The sequence below is a fragment of the Zeugodacus cucurbitae genome, chromosome 2 (assembly GCF_028554725.1).
Source record: "Zeugodacus cucurbitae isolate PBARC_wt_2022May chromosome 2, idZeuCucr1.2, whole genome shotgun sequence".
In the NCBI taxonomy this organism is placed as follows: domain Eukaryota; kingdom Metazoa; phylum Arthropoda; class Insecta; order Diptera; family Tephritidae; genus Zeugodacus; species Zeugodacus cucurbitae.
Window position 1 is genome coordinate 1,039,495 of NC_071667.1, and position 17,152 is coordinate 1,056,646.

At 40.6% G+C, this 17,152-nt stretch overlaps 2 protein-coding genes across 4 annotated transcripts in view; one reads left to right on the top strand and one right to left on the bottom strand.

Moving 5' to 3' along the window:
• The window catches only part of LOC105221690 (trichoplein keratin filament-binding protein), a 64,396-nt gene extending 48,120 nt beyond the window's left edge, over positions 1-16,276 (top strand). For 2 of the 3 annotated variants that reach the window (XM_054225406.1, XM_029037848.2), the window contains one exon: positions 14,433-16,276. In XM_054225406.1, the coding sequence (XP_054081381.1) occupies positions 14,484-16,115 (1,632 nt within the window). In that variant the 5' untranslated portion in view covers positions 14,433-14,483 and the 3' untranslated portion in view covers positions 16,116-16,276. Of the gene's footprint in view, positions 1-14,207; positions 14,322-14,432 lie in introns of those variants that run through there. The other variant, XM_054225407.1, reaches the window with a different exon arrangement.
• On the bottom strand, positions 7,823-10,166 carry LOC105221689 (peptidoglycan-recognition protein LB-like). The gene is made up of 3 exons (XM_011198846.3): positions 9,995-10,166; positions 8,599-9,054; positions 7,823-8,274 (listed from the first exon to the last, which is right to left on the bottom strand). The coding sequence occupies exons 1-3, from the start codon at positions 10,074-10,076 to the stop codon at positions 8,087-8,089; spliced, it is 726 nt and encodes a 241-aa protein (XP_011197148.2). The 5' UTR covers positions 10,077-10,166; the 3' UTR covers positions 7,823-8,086.
• Positions 16,277-17,152: the final 876 nt, after the last annotated feature.

Consider the following 17,152-nt stretch of genomic DNA (forward strand, 5'->3'; position numbering starts at 1 on the left):
ACAGATTAAAGTTTCCGGCTTTTGTTTCCCCTTCAATGTCATAATTCCTTAACAATTTTGGGTAGTTCATAATCTGGTTAATAGACAATGACGAAATGCTCAAACGAAATGAAACGTTGTCGTATGCCCAAATGGCAATATTAAAATCTCTCGCTGAACCTCAAAATCCCTTTATCTGTTTGCTTAAATCAGTTAATCATTTCCCTTCGGCCTCCGCTATTATATTACTCATGGTTAACCTCATTTTCTGCTTGCAACAAACATATTTATTGTTCGTGTTTTCCGTTTATTCCTCATTATACTTTACTTTCTGTTTTGTGCTTTGTCCGCTGGTCGCTTTTCTTTTTTTAATTACAACCGCCAGGGCTAGCGTTTCATTATTTCGCTCAGAGTTCCCTTTGTGGCCTCCTTAAAGCTGTTGCCACCAGCTGTGCGGTGACTGCGACAAAGAGACTGTGAAAAGAACAAAAGGCGAGCGAAAAGAGCGCCACAACCAAATTAAGTTAGTGCATAAAATAAGCTTTTCGGCCCACAAAACTTTTCACGCTGACATCTTCGACGCTGGTAAGTCGTCAAGCGTGGCCTTCTGCCAATATCATTTCAACACATTTTGGAGCTGGATGAGGAGTGGGGACAAGTGCGGATATTCGAAATATAGGTTAAGTATTGTTGTTGCTTTTGCTTATGGCGTGATACAGTGACATTGGTGAAACGAAATTACAGACACGCAATTAATATTTTCGTGCGACACCGACTAGCGCAGACACACACAAACTGATTTGTGCTGCTCCCAATTTTATTTGGGGAAGTCGGGAGCCTCGTCAAATGTGTCGCCTTCTAGTTATTGCAACAACCAGCATAATTTGGTATATGGATTTCCTCGGCGTCAAATGGTATTAAAACGCGCACGTGCACACAAACATATCAATAATTATGTACAATGAAGGTTTTCAATGTGTTTATGTGCCCCGAACATGCAGCAGCAACTCATTGCCGTCACAGCCCCAGATGCCGTCCAGGCCGGTCTGTCACCGTCCCTCAATATGACTTGCTTCCACTGGTGCGGCAGGGCGGCGAACGTGTCAACAATCAACACTGATGGCAGCGATTTGGGGAAGTTACCAAAACTTTTACTCTCACTTAATATGTACATATGTCTGCTTTTTTTTACTTTTTGCTTTATAACTATTGTCTTTTGTCCATTAATCGACTCATTTATGTGTTACGGTCGTGCGGGGGGAATATTAACTAAGTAGTTGTGTATACATATCTCTATAGATCCAATATGTAAGTGTGTATTTATGGGAGAAAGTTAGTTCTCTTTCATGGCTTGTAAAGTTGACACTTGACCTTCAACTTTTCCATACTTCTGGGCCTCTCCCAGCGCTGCGGATTCAATCATTCGTTTCTGGTAAAAGTTTCATTATGCCGCTTAAAATGACAAAAGTTTTGAACTCCACCCCGAGCTGAGTGAAATACCATTTTCGGACATCAATATCTTATTACTTTGACGCATTTAAAGTGTGGCATAATTGAAATTGTTCACACAGCAGTTAAATTACTTAAAAATTACAAGTGGGACACTTGGTGTGAAGAATTCGACAAGGTTTTTTGCTTAGCGTGACTAAGAATTAATCACTTCACGAATAAGCATTAAAATTTATATTTACATAGAAAAATAATGAGTGTACAAGAAGAAATATAATTTTTTCGAATCGATTTTGAGTTTTGCGTTTCAAATGTTCCAATTGCACATTTAATGGAAACAACTTTCTTGCTTTCACTTCGATTCGTTCAGTGCTTCAATGTCCTCAATTTCAATTCGTAATTCGCACATTTCTACTTTGAACAATTTTTAACAAAGAAATGCTCGAAATTTCTTACCCTTTTATGACTTTTCGAATTTCTCCCTCCACTTTAGAGTTTTTCATTTTGCTTTGCAAGTTTCATTCGTCTGTTTGCTTCATTGTTGTTGAAGGCGTGATATCCAGCGAATATTAAGGATTATTTGACAACATAAATAAATGTCAAAAAGAAATTGCAATCAAATTGTAAGCATTCTTCCTCCGCTGGCATAACGCTTTTTTCCAACTTTCTACGCTCACTTACTTACAGTCATTTATAATATATATATATTGTACATATGTATAAAGTCACATTCTTCTAAAAGTACATAAATTGCTTTGCCTATGCGTGTTTCTGCCCCATTGAACTTGCCACGCGCCACAGTAATTTCAATTTTAGAAAGGAGGTGACAAAGTTTTGACTTTTTAGTGAATTTTCTAAAAGGCGGATTTGTAGAGAAGCGCTCGTTTCATTGTATTGACATCAACCGGTTTTATAAGATATGCTTCTAGGTGAGGACATACATAAATATGTATATATGTATATCAACCGTCAGCTGGATGCCTCAATGGTGTTAATTGTTTGTGTTTGTTTGCAAAAACTCCCGCCTCTTTTGATAGTATATAGACTACCATTAAAGTATACGGCATCTTCTGCAGTTTTTGAAAATTATTGACCTTTATTTCCTTCGTCATGAAAATTACACCTGACAGCAACTATTCCCGTTAACACAACTGGCAATGTTCACAAACGACATTCTCATAGGCGTGGGGGTGGTGTAATAAAATTGTAATATTTATTCTAGTAAAGAAATATTTGATTGGTGCTCGCCTCTCTTCTCCTTGCATTTTGTTTTCTTTGAGAGCTTTCTTTTGTCAAAAATGAAAATTCTTCTCACTCATATGCAAATAGAATGCAGTTTCCTAATTTGAAAATGGAAGCACCTTGGAATGCTGTGTCGCTTTTGTTTTCCAACTCTGTGGATGCTGCTCGTGCGCCTGTTGCACGTTGCGCTCTGTTGGCGCTGGAATTTCACTTGCAAATTGCTATGCTGTGCGTATTTTGTTGTTATTATAGCACTTTACTGTTATTAGAGTGAATACGGTTTTTGATTTCAAGTTGCACCAAGATGCTTTGTTGCCACATTTGCGGCAACTACTGCCACTTTTGCAATTTGCGCCACGTAGTCGTCGCCTTCGTTCAATTTATTCCATTTTCCCCGACCTCTCCTGCGCTTGTGTTCGTTTGTACACTTGTGTACTTTCGTTACAGCGTATGTGGTTACGGCCACAGCTCGGCAGAGTTGCCAGCAAGTCTAGAGCGTGTACTAAGTGTGTGTGAATAACTTAAGAATACTTGAACGCTCCACAACAAAGTCTGTGTGGTAGACGCTTTATTTACATTGTATGGCAACTCTTGAGATGCTCATGCATAACGTGACATTACATTATCTCTGCCAATAACGAAGTTTTGATAACTCAGTTTGTGTTTGTGGATTACGTAGTTCTCGTTCTAACATAGCAAACAAACTAAAAAAAAAAAAAACAAAACACGAAAAACCCAGTTGTGGGAGAGAAGATGAATTCAAGTGACAAACGGAAATGTGTGATTCAATGGAATTGAAAGCAGTAAACAACAAAAAGCTTGGCAACTTAGTCATTTGCCAGCATCGAGCGGACCTCCCCGGCAAAGTCATCCACATGCCACTGCACAAATGTATGAAAATGTGCACAATCGCCAGAGATGTTGCCATAGCAATCCACTCAAGTGGCGCCTGGAAGCACACTACTAAATGCTTGTATTATGTATACCTGTGTGTGAGTGCAGCTGCTTTTGCAGAGCGAATCTCTTATCAAAATGTTGTATTGTGTCATAAGAAAAATATGAAAGTGCACATTCACGAAAACCTTGCACCTCAGAAGTAGCACACACACACACTACTCCTCCCCTCCACACAGGCCTTACACTGCTGCCTTAGAGTCGTATTAATTTCAACTATGTCTTGCTATGGCTTGCGCAATTTACAACTGAATATGCAATATTACGACATTGGTTGGTGTTGGTGCTGCTGTTTTGGCGTCTGTAGCGAGGCAGGCACCGTAACCGTAGAATCCAAGGAGGAGGCAGGTTTGCAGTCACGCACATCGGTTTGTGGTAGTTCGCTGCAGCAACGCACGCTCTCGGATCTTCATGTATGTAGATGTAGATGCAGCCTAGGCATTTTAGTTGTCTCCTTGTGTGTGTGTGTGTGTAAGATGCTTGATAATGCCAAAGGTTTCGTGTATATAAAACAATTTAATTTAATTGAGTTGTGGCTGCGGTATGGTGTGCAATTTTATGTGTCACGAAAGTGAGAACGCAGGCATTGGCATACATTTCTGGGTCACCGAAAATTGAATGGAGGCTAAATAATATTCGTATTGAAAGCGGAGTATGAAGTTGCAAAAAATAGAACGATCAAAGTCGAAGCGACTTATTCTAGTTTTGCATTTCAGATAATTTTTACCAACTTTAATAGGGTTGCCACTTTATTAGATACTAGCAGGCCCGGCCACACGTTTTGTGGCAAGGTATACATTAAATTAAGTTGGTCAAATCTTGGCTTCGGCGACGATATTGATTACTCGAAGTCGATTTATGTTACGCAGCAGGATGACAACTCACACTTCTTTCAATTGTAAAGTGAGTGTTGATAGTTCAGGCAATTTTAAATAGTTTGGGATAATTGACAGCTGGTTTGTAGCTGTGTCAACTCTCTTGGACCGAAATTATAAACTGCGACCCTACGATTTGCAACTGCTTCTACAATCGTTATTGGCGATTCTTTATGTGTCGCCACATATTAAATGATTTTAGGCGTGCGATTAGCCAGTCAGTAACAGTTGATCCAGGAATAATTGGAAGAGCCTGGCGTAAATCACCTGCTAACAGTGCAGTACCTCCTGCGACTTCTTGAATATTTGGAAAATCTTCGTTATAGCGCTGTTTTTGGCGATTTTTCCGACTGGTGTTTCGTTCATTTGCAATTTAGGAGTAATTTCAAGGCCGGCACGTTCGTTGCCTACTAACAGGTGCCAAGATGCCCCTATTCCCGAAAATGAGTGAAATTGGTTCTGGAATTACATCAGCCCTCATATACTATATATGATGATTTTCTCTTGGACTTTATGCCGAATATATAGGTCACATTGTGTGTTATCTTAATAGAATTACATCAATAAATTGCGAGAGTATAAAATATTCGGTTGCACTCGAACTTAGCCTTTCCTTATTTGTTTCAAATTGTTTTGGGCTATCGACACAACCTTATACAATTGAACAATAACAAAAATATTTTAACGAAGCAACAATGACAACCTTCAAAATATTATTTTTTGGTTTTCTCTTTTTATATTTTTCTTGTCAACTCGAATAAAATTCTCCTATTATTATCTTCCTCGCAATTTTTCCATATTTACTCACTCTCTAATCTTTTCCTGGCCTTCCAGGAATATTTCAAGACTAAAATTAGCCAGATCTGTTTGGCCGTTCTCGACTTTTTGCGAGACTAACGAACAGCAATTCATTTTTATATTATATTTATGTAACTGTATATAAGAAGTAAAACAAAATTTTAATTATTAATATCTCCTAATTAAATTTCATCAAAATCCGTTCAGCCGTTTAGGCATGATAGCGCAAAACACCCAGCAAAAACCATAAAAAAATCACTAACTCAATTCAGTTTTCTGCCTAATTCCTACCCCCTAAGTACGATGACGTGATCATTTTGATCTTATATCCGTTTTTAGGTAACCATCTATTACCTTACTAAATTTCATCAAAATCCGTTCAGCCATTTAGACAGAAAGAGCAATAGTCCCAACAAAAACGACTAAAAATCACTAACTCAATTTAGTTATCTGCCTACTGCCTACCCCCTAAGAACGATGGCGTGATTATTTATAGCCTATGACCATTTCTAGGTTATTATCTATCATCATACCAAATTTCATCAGAATCCGTTCAGTCGTTTAGGCGTGAAAGGGTAACAGACAGACAGAGTTACTTTCGCATTTATAATATTAATATGGATTTACAACAACTTTAATATGACGTTCTTTCGATTTGTGAATTTTGCCGCTTGGCTACATTTAAGCATATGTTTTCCTTGAAATTTAACAGTTCCTCCCTCATCTCGCGTTGAGTCATGTCAACAAAGCTTAAGTAATCAAATAGAAGCAATTTAGTTGAAGATCTCTTGAGAGCAAAAGACGCACGCAATTACTTTCACCAAAACAACCTCTTCAACCCGAAAGGTCCAATTCACGCACACATTTCCTCATCAAATCAATTTTATTGTAATTAAACTTGAGCGAAATTAGGACTGCCTCGACGTGCGAGTATGTCGCTTAAGTATTTATTTTTATTCGCTCGCTTTTCTATCGCTGTTGGCAACACGAGTTCGCCTCACTTGATTTGCCTAGGCACATAAAACACAAGTAAGTGTGTGTGAGTGTTTCGATCCCAATAACTTTCCAGCGTGATGATGATTGCAAATTGCTTTTGGTTTCTATTTCTGTTGCTCATGTTGTCCCAAACAAGTCATGCATGAGCATATGCCAATAGATACACCTGAACATGCACACACATTCACACTTGTTTCCATGAATTGATTGTTCGATCCTTAAGCCAAAAAGTGCCGATGCACTGTGAGTAAGTGCTAGTTGTTGGCTTTTATGGCCACTTGTTCCCGAGTTGTGCATATAGCTCTCAACGAGATAAATATAAATATGTAATTACGCTTGAGGATGGTTTTCTCACCTAGGCAGATGAACGAATTTGCTTCAAGTACTGACAACAAAAGTGAAGTCCACTCAGTAATCACCATGTAAAGCCTGTAGAAAAACGGCAAGTTATTCCCTAAGTTCAGGTTTAAACAACATGCAAAGGAAGATCTTACTATACAAGGATTTAATTTCCAAATTTTCTGTTTTATAAACTCTGATTTCGCGCTTAAAACATATTTTGGTTGTTGTTTACCTTCAATCAATGTGTCTTCACCAGTATCGAACTTCATATTAGGCTTTACCAAACGTAAAATTTCTAAGAATACTCGAGGGTCTTTCTTTTTTTGGAACTCCATTTCTGTGCTGCGTTTTTGTTTGTTGCACTGCGTTGTGCCGTCAGATAAAAATGCCACACGAAAAATTGAATATCGAATTTATAATGCCCACAGGATACACGCACACACGCGTACATTCACGCATGCATCCACACAATGCGTCCGACTGGCACATTTTGTTTTGAATTTCAGAATTTTGCAACGTAAATTGAAATGGCTTAGGTGAATACCCATGCACATGTGTGTGTGTGTGCTGCGATGTAAAAATTGGAATACATATGTCAGATTTATAAAGTTAGCCCTGGGCGCAAAATATCGCGCGCACCCCGCGCATCACGCCCCTCCACGCGTTTGATTGCTTAGTTAGTTCGGCGGTTGGAGATTCGATCGCTGTGCTGTCAACCGCACAATTTGTGATAGGCTTTCGCCATAAGCTGGTTCGATGTACAGTGCGCTGGCGAGCCGGTTTCCGAGTAGCGTATGTCAAATGCCACAAATTCGCTTGTTTTTGATTTAGTGTCCCACTGGGTATGGCGCAGGGAATCACAGTTGAGTAAACGCCAAATTGCAGGTGGTGGGATAAATCATTGCAGCTTTTGCTTGAGTTTAAGCATGAAAGGGAAGTGTCAGTCCATAGTTTTCGGATGGTCATTCAACTATAGTTACAGCTCGGCTTAAAACCATTTGAGTGGATTAAGCTGCTGTATTGTTATATAATTGTCATTGTTGATATCGTAAGCTCTCGAACCGATTTCACACGAATTTCACACATCCACATCGTCAACAAAACAAACATTTAGTATTAATCTGTATTATTAATCTGTATTATATTATACGTCTTATAAGGTATATAATATGCCTTTCACTCTTCGATATTAACACAAAATAAATTAACACAAAATAAATTAACACACAATTGTTAGCTGAGTTTCTGCCGCAAATACTGAAAAACTAATTGCCTTACATTATCGACACAATAAACAACCGAGAAATGTGTAAACAAAGTTAAAGTTAATAATATAAATTAAATCCCACTCGACGAAATACGCAATTTTCTGCCCATAATTTACATATTCGCGCTCATTTGCGACTTCGCCAGTCTTACAGCTTTCTGTGATCTCCCATGTGCCAGCATCCTTATGCGGCGTGCTGTTCGAAGTGCGGCCATTCCTTGAGCGCATTGTACAGCCGGTTGCCCGGGCAGTCGGTGGCCTTCACTTGCCGATGACCGAGCAGTGCGTAGTTCCGTTGTATGTGCCCCATTTGCATGCCGTAAGTTATGAGCTGTTGCAGTTTATCCAGCACAGGACGGGGCGGTAGATCGGCTGATTGACGGGATGCGAAAAGCAGGAAGAAGACAGCAAATGAAACAAGAAAAGTAATAAAGCATAAATTAGTGTTAATTTTCACAATATCTGTGTTGCTTAATATCTATTTATTTATTATATCTATATGCTTTTCAATTTTCATTATCACTGCCCTCAATGCATTCATTCTCTCACAACCATCCATGACAGAATAGTCTTTGCGTATGATGGCTCATAACAGTCACTCCTATATCTGTTTCCCAAATAAATTTGACTGAACCACTGACGACAAATAGCCGTTTTTACAGTTCTACTAGTTTTTTCTCCCTTTTGGTCACTCACCTGTCCAATCGCCGATTAGCGCGATGCCAACGCTGCGCGCATTGTAGCCGACCGCATGAGCACCCACCACATCGAAGCCGCGCCCTTCATAAATCTCGGCGCGTTCGTCACTGCCACCGATTAGGAAATTGTAACCGATGTCATCCCAGCCGCGCTGCTGCTGGTGGTTGTGCTGTATGGCGCGAACGGTGGCGGCGCAGGCACTGGGGTTGCGTCGACAAGCGCCCGCTGGTGTTGCGGTGTGATGAATGATCACATGTGAAACGCCGCCCGTGGCTGATATGTGGGTCGGTGCGTGTAGTGGTGGGGCGGCCTGCCAAGCGCTGCGTGACGTCCATTTCAAATTGGAGTTTGCTTTGTTGCTGCTGTCGGCGTTACCCACGCTCATCCTTGTATCTTCTCTATTGCGGTTAGGTACGGTGGAGGATGGCTTCGTGTTAGCGGTTGCGGTTGGAGCTGTCAAAAATGACGAGAGAAAGTTAGTCGGTGGGAGCAGGTGTGGAGAGTTTTAAATTGATTCATGTGGGTAATAAGATTGATGATTGCGGTTTAAATGATTTTGACATGCTGCGAAAACTAGACTGATTTGAGATTTAAAAACTGAAAAGTTACCACGATAACTTGTTTAATAAATGGAATTTTAATAATACCAAGATTTTCTGAGAGAACCATGAAAAAATGTCGTATAATTTCATTTGCTTTTCTATTTTGGCTAAGTGATTTAATTATCTTTTCTTGCATTAACTGCAATATTCGACTGTCCCGATCCCAAAGAGGTTAAAGCTACTGCAAAATTCCTAATATCTACAAGTGTGTATTTAGCCTCCTTTCTCAGGAAGATAAAAAATCAATTACACCGCAGCCATGAAACCAAAAATTCCAAATTTTAGCGAAGATTGATGGACACGGCCTGACACCCGGTAAATTGTTCATTTTGAAATGGAAAATTTTGCAACAAAGCCCATATGTTGCAAGTGCCGCAGCGAATTCAGCAGCACGCAATCGCTGAAGTTTTGCAAAAGCGCCTGTCGTCTGTCGCCTCGAGCATTTGGCTTGTAAGAAACCAATGGTTGGCTGTGGGTGACGATTCTGGTAAGCGCTGATAGAATTTGGATATGCCAAAGTATATTGTTTGGCGCACAGATATCTCACACATACATAGGCACGTGTATGTGTGCCACCTGTGGTTTTGTAGAAATCTCTAAATTCTTATACAGTTATGCGAGCGGGTATACTGTGTATGAGTATGTATGCAGTATTTTTGACCCTTTCGAGATAAAGTCAAAGCACATATTTGTAAAATTTGTATTTTGGAATGCAACTTGTGCGCTTTTTAGTTGAATTTTAATAACTAGGACCTAACTATTTTCATACTTGCTCCAAATACTTGAAATACCTGCTTGCGCACCATCCAGAAATACCAGGTACACCAGCATCAGCGGCATCAACAACTTGGATGGTAGAGAAATGTTTGGCATTCTGAATACTTCTGAGTCTTCAATTCTGCTTTGACAAATATTTCTGAATTTCACTCGTTGTCTTCTAATGAACTCTGCGGTTGTTGCGATTCACTTGATCTCTCTATTTTGGAGGTTGGGCTACTGACCGTTATGCCGTCAATGTTCTGGCATTTATAGCCGCTTATCTGTCCACTATTGTTTGCGACGCTTTTGTGATAGGCGGCGATTGTGATTTTTCGTTTATTTTAGGGACTTTCCTCCGCTTTCCCAACGACGCGAAATTCAGCGCTACATACATACATGGCTTTTTTGTTTGTGTACATACGTACATATCTCTTTGAAATAACAATGGGGAATAAAATCGCCTAGTACGCTTATTGACTGGGCGTTTGTCCAATTTCGTCATGTTCACTACGATCGCAATTATAATCAGCGCCATCATCAAAGCCGCAATCTATGTCGTAGCCACAGATTCGCCGTTAGTTGCTCTAGTCTCCACCCTCCACTTTCACTAACCGTCAAGCCCGAACAAATGCTTATCAGCATCTGTGCGTTTCAGAACCTCACATAACCGCGACCGCCTCGTCGTTTGCGCCATTGTTATTGCTGCTGCGATGCAGTGTTTGTCTTATCAGCGCAACGACTGCGGGAATCACTGTTTGAAATTTCGTCGTGCGAGTTACGCGCAACTACATACTTATTTACTCTGTGTTAGCAGGCATTGTTTTTATTATTGAGCTACTACGCTGGGCTCCATTTAGTCCGATTGCTCGCCGTTCGTCCGTCCGTCCTGTTAAGCAATGAGCATTCATTAGATGCTTCCTCTGACAGCGCGTGCCATCCGATTCACTCTGCGACGCAGTTGGTGAGGCTTCCGTCGCCATTCGTTCCAGTGGAAGCGTGTACGGAGTAGAGGGATTTTTATTTTATGTTTTTTTTTGGCTACGAGATAAAAAATTCCCAACTTGCTCATCATTATCGTCGCGTCTCTTTGTTCTTGGTGACTTACTTTAATTGTCTGCGATGAGCTATATTTGTCCATCGCATTTGGCACTACTCCATATAACGACGGCAATTTTGTGCGTTTGTTTTCCTTTTTATGATTTCCGAGCCGTCTGCGTTGTCTCATTTCACTTAAACATTTTCCGCTTGATTACCATCGGCGTTCTTAAGTATACTGATTTTGTAAATTTTATAGTCCGCCTTCCTGTCATTCTCCCCCGGAGTTTCTTCCGCAGGCCATTACGATAGAACTACTATATATCTGCAGCCATCACTTTGACACTTTTAAGCTTATTAGCTAGCCTTCGCTCACAATCAGCAACAACAGTAACAATAAGCGTCGCAGTTTTCTTGACAGCGGCAGTTGGCGTGCCTCAAATGAGTTAGTTGCCATTCCTCATTGTGGTGATTTTATGGAGATTGTAAGTTGTAGCGAAGCAAGTGGCATTCGAACGACTCATAAAGACTTCCCGTTATCCGTAAAACTTGCGGATTCTTACGTGATTGCCTGTTTCCAATTTCTATTTCCGCTTCCTGCTTCCTTTGTAGGCGTCGGTACTACAAATCTTTCGCCAATTTGGCGGTTTTATCGGTCTGATTTCGCCCTTTCGGCGCTGCTCATTGTTTCTATTTCGCGTTGAGTTTCGCTTCATTTCCAAGCAGCAGGAAAGTACTATAACAATACTCTGCTTTCTCTGTTTGTAGTCAGTGAGCATACCGTTGTGATTGCCTAACAATCGCCTATCGACGCAAAGGCGTGAGAGCCGAGAGCGTCATTATGTCGCCGTCGATTGCTACAATTCCAACGAATATTCTGTCGGTGCAGCAGAAACCGCGGATTTTTTCGCTTCAAAGTGGCCGATTAGAATAATGATAGCATCCAGTTGGCGTATGTAAGCAATATTGAGTTTATCCAACGTTTGTTGGGGACATTTTGTGGAAGAATATTGCCGATTGTGTTTATTCTGTGCCTTTGGTTATTTTACGTGTGATAATAAAAGGGTATGGTGTCGTAGTAGTTGGCTTATTATATGAGAAAACACGTGTGTTTTTAGCATTAGAATTGCTAGATTTCCCATTTGAAATATAAATTAGAATTGGGAGTGAAGAGTGCGCCTGGTTTGTGGAACTTTCACTAGAAAACAAATCCAACAAATTTTTGTTCGATAAATAAAAAACTATTGTTAAATCATCCCACGTCAACGAGATTCACACCTCGTAAAATCTCAACGTACTTTACGATTTCCACATTTAACTTCTCTACTTTGCTAATACATACGCTGCTCCCTCCTGCTCCATTCAAATCATTTTATCTAATGGCTTCCTTGCATATTCATTTTCCAACAATAAAATACCAGTTAACCAGTTACAAACAAATTGGTACGAGCATCAGCCCACACACTCATCCAATTAAGTGTTATTCCTTAATTATCACGCACATGAAATCCATTTAAATTGCCATTAAAGCCTCTAAATAAAATTACCCATTAAATGGACGACTGTGCGTGAGGGCGTGTGGGAATTCGAAAAAAAATTGAGCAACTTTTGGATGGAGAGAACCGACTTGCTGGCATATTTGTATGGATTGCCTGGAGGGCAGATACTGTGCTGCGCGCTTCGACGCTTGGCAGTCACATGCCCGTGAAGTTGTGAAGCCACTAAGGCACAGGCCATGTCAAATGTGAGTAAATAATCTCGGTGAACAAAATCATTAGCACCACATTCGAGACCGAGGCGTGAAAACACAACTCCCAATCGACCTCTCTAAGTAAGCCTCTATGCGTATGTATGTGTGTATTGGCCGGTGCGGTGGGGTGAGACGCCACGATTGACACGCGTACAGGGAAGCCCGCAAAGGTGGATGTTTAGCTTCCAACGTAGGAAGTTGCTTGTTTATATGCTGCGACTTGTACACAGTTATTCTGCTCGGGGCTTTGGTGGAGCGCGAGTGGGGAGATGAAAACATAACAAAGCCTGTGAAATTAATTAGCAAAAGAAAATAAAAAAGCAAGTATTAAGCGTGAAAGCGCTGAGATGATGATGTTCGCATGCCGACGGGTCTATTTTGCTGAACGCCATAACTGTTTGCGACTGATAGCATCACAGTGAGTTGGCAGTCCGCGAGTGGCGCATTATTGGCAACACACAATGCTCCGTCGCTTCAGGCCGCAATCAGTTAACGTGATTAGCAATATCGCATTATTTCCTCTCGTAACGGGGCTATATATTACACATAAATATACGAATGCTACTTCCAGTTAGCAATGAAAATCTCGGTAAAGTTTTTGCCACCTTATGGCGTACATTTCTAGTATACGGCTCATCATCGCCTTCTAACAGGCCGACTGCCTCGGGAAGATGCGACAGATTTATAGTTTTGTTTCTATCTTCCATGAATATTCTCTATTCACAAACCAATTTGTGTGAATACATCCTATCAGGGTAATTAAATTGTTAGCAATTACCCAGGCGTATTAAACGTGGGCGTTATCATTATTTTCGAGCAATATTTTGGTATGAAAATTTCTGCCTTCCATACTTTAGCATAACCTCAGTTATCTTCTGCAGTGCTGAGAGGGAAGCAAGCGATATCATTATATCTCACTCTCTTTTTACTTATTCCCTTCGTTAAGCCAAGTTTTGTTAAGGATCTTGTTGAGTGTCGGTGGTTCTAAGTACCTCCCAATACTGATTAAGTCATTCAATGTTCCGCATTGCTTGCTTCATGTGGTAGCTTTTGGAAAGAAGATCTACTTCAATACTAAAAAAATGAGTGAAAATGAAGAGAATGCCAGCTAATAGCTACTAGAAATATTTCTAATGAGGCAAACATATTTATGCATATATGTTTTATATATTATATGAGCGAAACCCCTGTAAGGAGAGCTGGAACTGAAAGTAGTAGTTCAGAATATCTTATCTTATCTGCAATTTTATTTTAGTTGCCTCCAATTTGTTCTTAGTAGAGCAGAGAGTTTTATTACTTAACTTCTGCTCATTGCAACTCATTGGCTAAACAGACTTTATAATATATATGTAAGTATTTTAAGAATTATTTTTTGAGATTATTTTGTATGCATTATTTTATTTCCATGGCAATGGACTCTAGTCAAGACGTGGCAAGTCAGTGGTTTCGTTACCTCTTTCAGATTTGTTTAGTTTTCTTTAGATACACTTCGCACTGCATGAACTACTTCATGGCAGTTACTGTCAGACGATATTATTTAAATGACAATTTCGTCAAGAATACAATTCTTGAAAGTCGGTGATTGTTGACACACATATAAATTTCATTTTAACCAATAAATGTTTATACACAACTGTTTGGATACATATATTCTATTAAAGGCTATTTTTCTCAATATCTTTCAGGCCCCTTTTTCAATACACTGCCGTACGAGAGAATATTCCACTGCGTGTTAAATGTCCGTACGGTCCCACCAAATTCAGGCGCTCTTTGCACGTCGTCGAGAAATTGAGCACGATCGCATTGAGCGCACAGCTGCAGTTAATCGTTACTACGACCATTGGGGCAAGGTGACAACCCGCTTCGAGAACTGGACCAAGCCGGAGTACTACAAAAATGCGGAAGAGCAGCTGAAGCAGCGCCGTGAAAAGCGTGAGAAGGAGCTCCAGCAGTATGAACGTCGTGAACGTCTGCGCGAGCTGTTCGAAAAAGAGAAAATGATGTACGAAAAGGAAACCCTAGATCGCGAGAGGCCACGATCTCGCAAGATTGCTGCTACCACCGAACAACTTGAGAAGATTGAACAAAGTGCTAAGGAGCGTGAGAACATCAAGCGGAAACTGGATTTAGAGGCTAAATTGTACGGACGGTGGCGACATGGTGTGGATGATGATAATATGTTGTTTGAATCGAAGTCTAGCAATGAGACGCTGGCCAAACTCAATTGGTTGGACAAGAAAATCGAAGAGCAATACGATCGCGAACGTGAAGAAGCACAGTCAATGGACCGAAATTTGCGATTGCAGGAGGAGATCAGTCGTACAGAGCAGGTTCAAAGAGATCGACAACTAATTCGCGAAAAGGAGATTAAAGAGATACGTGAACTGCAGGAGAAGCATATGGAAGAACTGAAGATGCGTCAGGCTGAGGCAGATGGTTTAAAAGAGGAGGAGAAGCATTTGCGTACCTGTTTAAGTGATTTGGATAAGGAGCTGGAGTTGTTAGAGGAGAGCTGCTCGTTGGTAATGGAAGCCACAGATGCATCTCAGGCCTTCAATTTGAAAAAAATTAAGGTTTTCATACGAAAACGGTCCGAGTCATTCTGCAACCAAATCAAGCTCTGCATAAATATACTGGAACGCTTGAGTGCCTACACCACATGTGCCGATATCGTAAAGAGGCTACTGAACAAATACAGAGGGCATCTAGAGGCGGAAACAATTAATCTCTCGCAAGTTGAGGCAATGTACGAATCAGAGGCGAAGTACAACATGCAGCGCTTTGAGTCGATGTGGCAACAACAACATTTGGAGCGTTACCATGAAATAAAACAACTTCTAACAGAAGAGCGTTGTACATTTGGTTCGCGCATTAGCGAGAACCTTCGACGCCAAAGCGATGCTTACGAAGTGCGCTCCACACACCTCACAGCTCTTGAGAATTCTAATGAGAAGCTGAAGCAATTGGTAGCTGAGGAACAACAATCACCACGCAGTGCGCTTCCTGTAGCTGGTAATGATTTCGCTACACCATGCCCTGGTACAGGGTACAACGGTGATGTCGGTAATCAGGCTTCGGTGGCAGAAGACAACATAAGTATTGCACAGCTGATGCCGAGTGGCGTGTCGCATTTAGAAAGCGCACCTACGTCCGGCACACATTTCGGACGACGCAGACCCCCGACTTCCGAGCTGCCTAAAGTGACCAACTCATTTACGAATTTGAATTTGGATGTTTGGAAGGATCTACCAGCTGCACGCCATGACATCGACTCGCCACGCATGCTGACTCAGCGTTCAACGAGCATTGTCACATCGGAATCAGCGTCGCGCCCGAAATTCGCTCGTAAGCGCGTAGCTTGGACATAATATATGTATATGATACAGCTTTAATCTCGACTGACTGTTTGCATTAGACTAGTTTGTTCTAGATTTTTATAGTGAATTTTGATAAATCGGAGTTGAAAATATTTTGATATTCGTTTAAACTAAATTTTTCATACAAAATAAAAAATTAAACTCAAATTGTACTCGTATAAGTTTTCCAACCAGTTCAGCAAATATTTATGCACATTAAGTGCGTGAATTTGCTTTTTTTATAATTTAAGTAATTCGTTACGTGAACCACTACGAACTTTCTCTCCCACAGCTATAATTAAAAGGCACTCACATTAAATGGGCTGCCACACAGCAACACCGTGGGGTGCTGCACTTATGCAGTTACACACATGCACGAGCTTACGCGCTCCGCTGAGTAAAGCTCTGCAAGGTGTGCTTCAAATGTGATTACAGAGTGCAAGAACACTGTTGGGTTAAAAAAGCATAAGCGGTGTGCCGAGTGGTGGATTGGTTGGGTCTATGAGCTACATGGAGGAGGTCTTTGCACAAGACTAGAAGTGACAGTGTTTGCCCGATTTCTGAGTGGTGGAAGTATTTAAAATATATATCACTAGTATTTAAAAAGATATTTTCAAGAAATTAATGACAGTCTAACTCTTTCTTCCATATTAGACTAATTTAAGTAATTATAGACCTACATATATCTATAAGTGCATATCTACCTAGTATGCATAATAAGCTAATTGCTTATTAAGAATATAGTGATTGTGGCGACGAACTCTACGATAATTGAGCAGTCGTCTGCGAACTCACACTAAATGAAGAAAACATCACATGAGCAGCTAGAGGCAAAACTTAACAAGTATGCAGAAGTTGAAAGTTTCTTCGAGAGGAGTTCTTACAGGCTTTCATATGCTGCATATATTTGTCATTAATGCTATTATAACGAACACCCCTTCTTACAAAATATACACTGCGCTCCCTTGCCTCTGGATCAGTTCAACAGCACTCGACTCACCGTCGCCCCAGATGCTTAGCTAACGGGGTCCATGAAGTAGCAGAAAGTA

What these genes read in the sequence shown, in the direction of transcription:
- LOC105221689 (XM_011198846.3), bottom strand. Translation starts at nt 10,076, where the DNA reads ATGCCAAACATTTCTCTACCATCCAAGTTGTTGATGCCGCTGATGCTG. An exon ending in TCTGGATGGTGCGCAAGCAG is followed by an intron (nt 9,055 to 9,994) that starts GTATTTCAAGTA and finishes CATTTTTGACAG; the next exon opens with CTCCAACCGCAACCGCTAAC. An exon ending in GCTAATCGGCGATTGGACAG is followed by an intron (nt 8,275 to 8,598) that starts GTGAGTGACCAA and finishes CCCGTCAATCAG; the next exon opens with CCGATCTACCGCCCCGTCCT.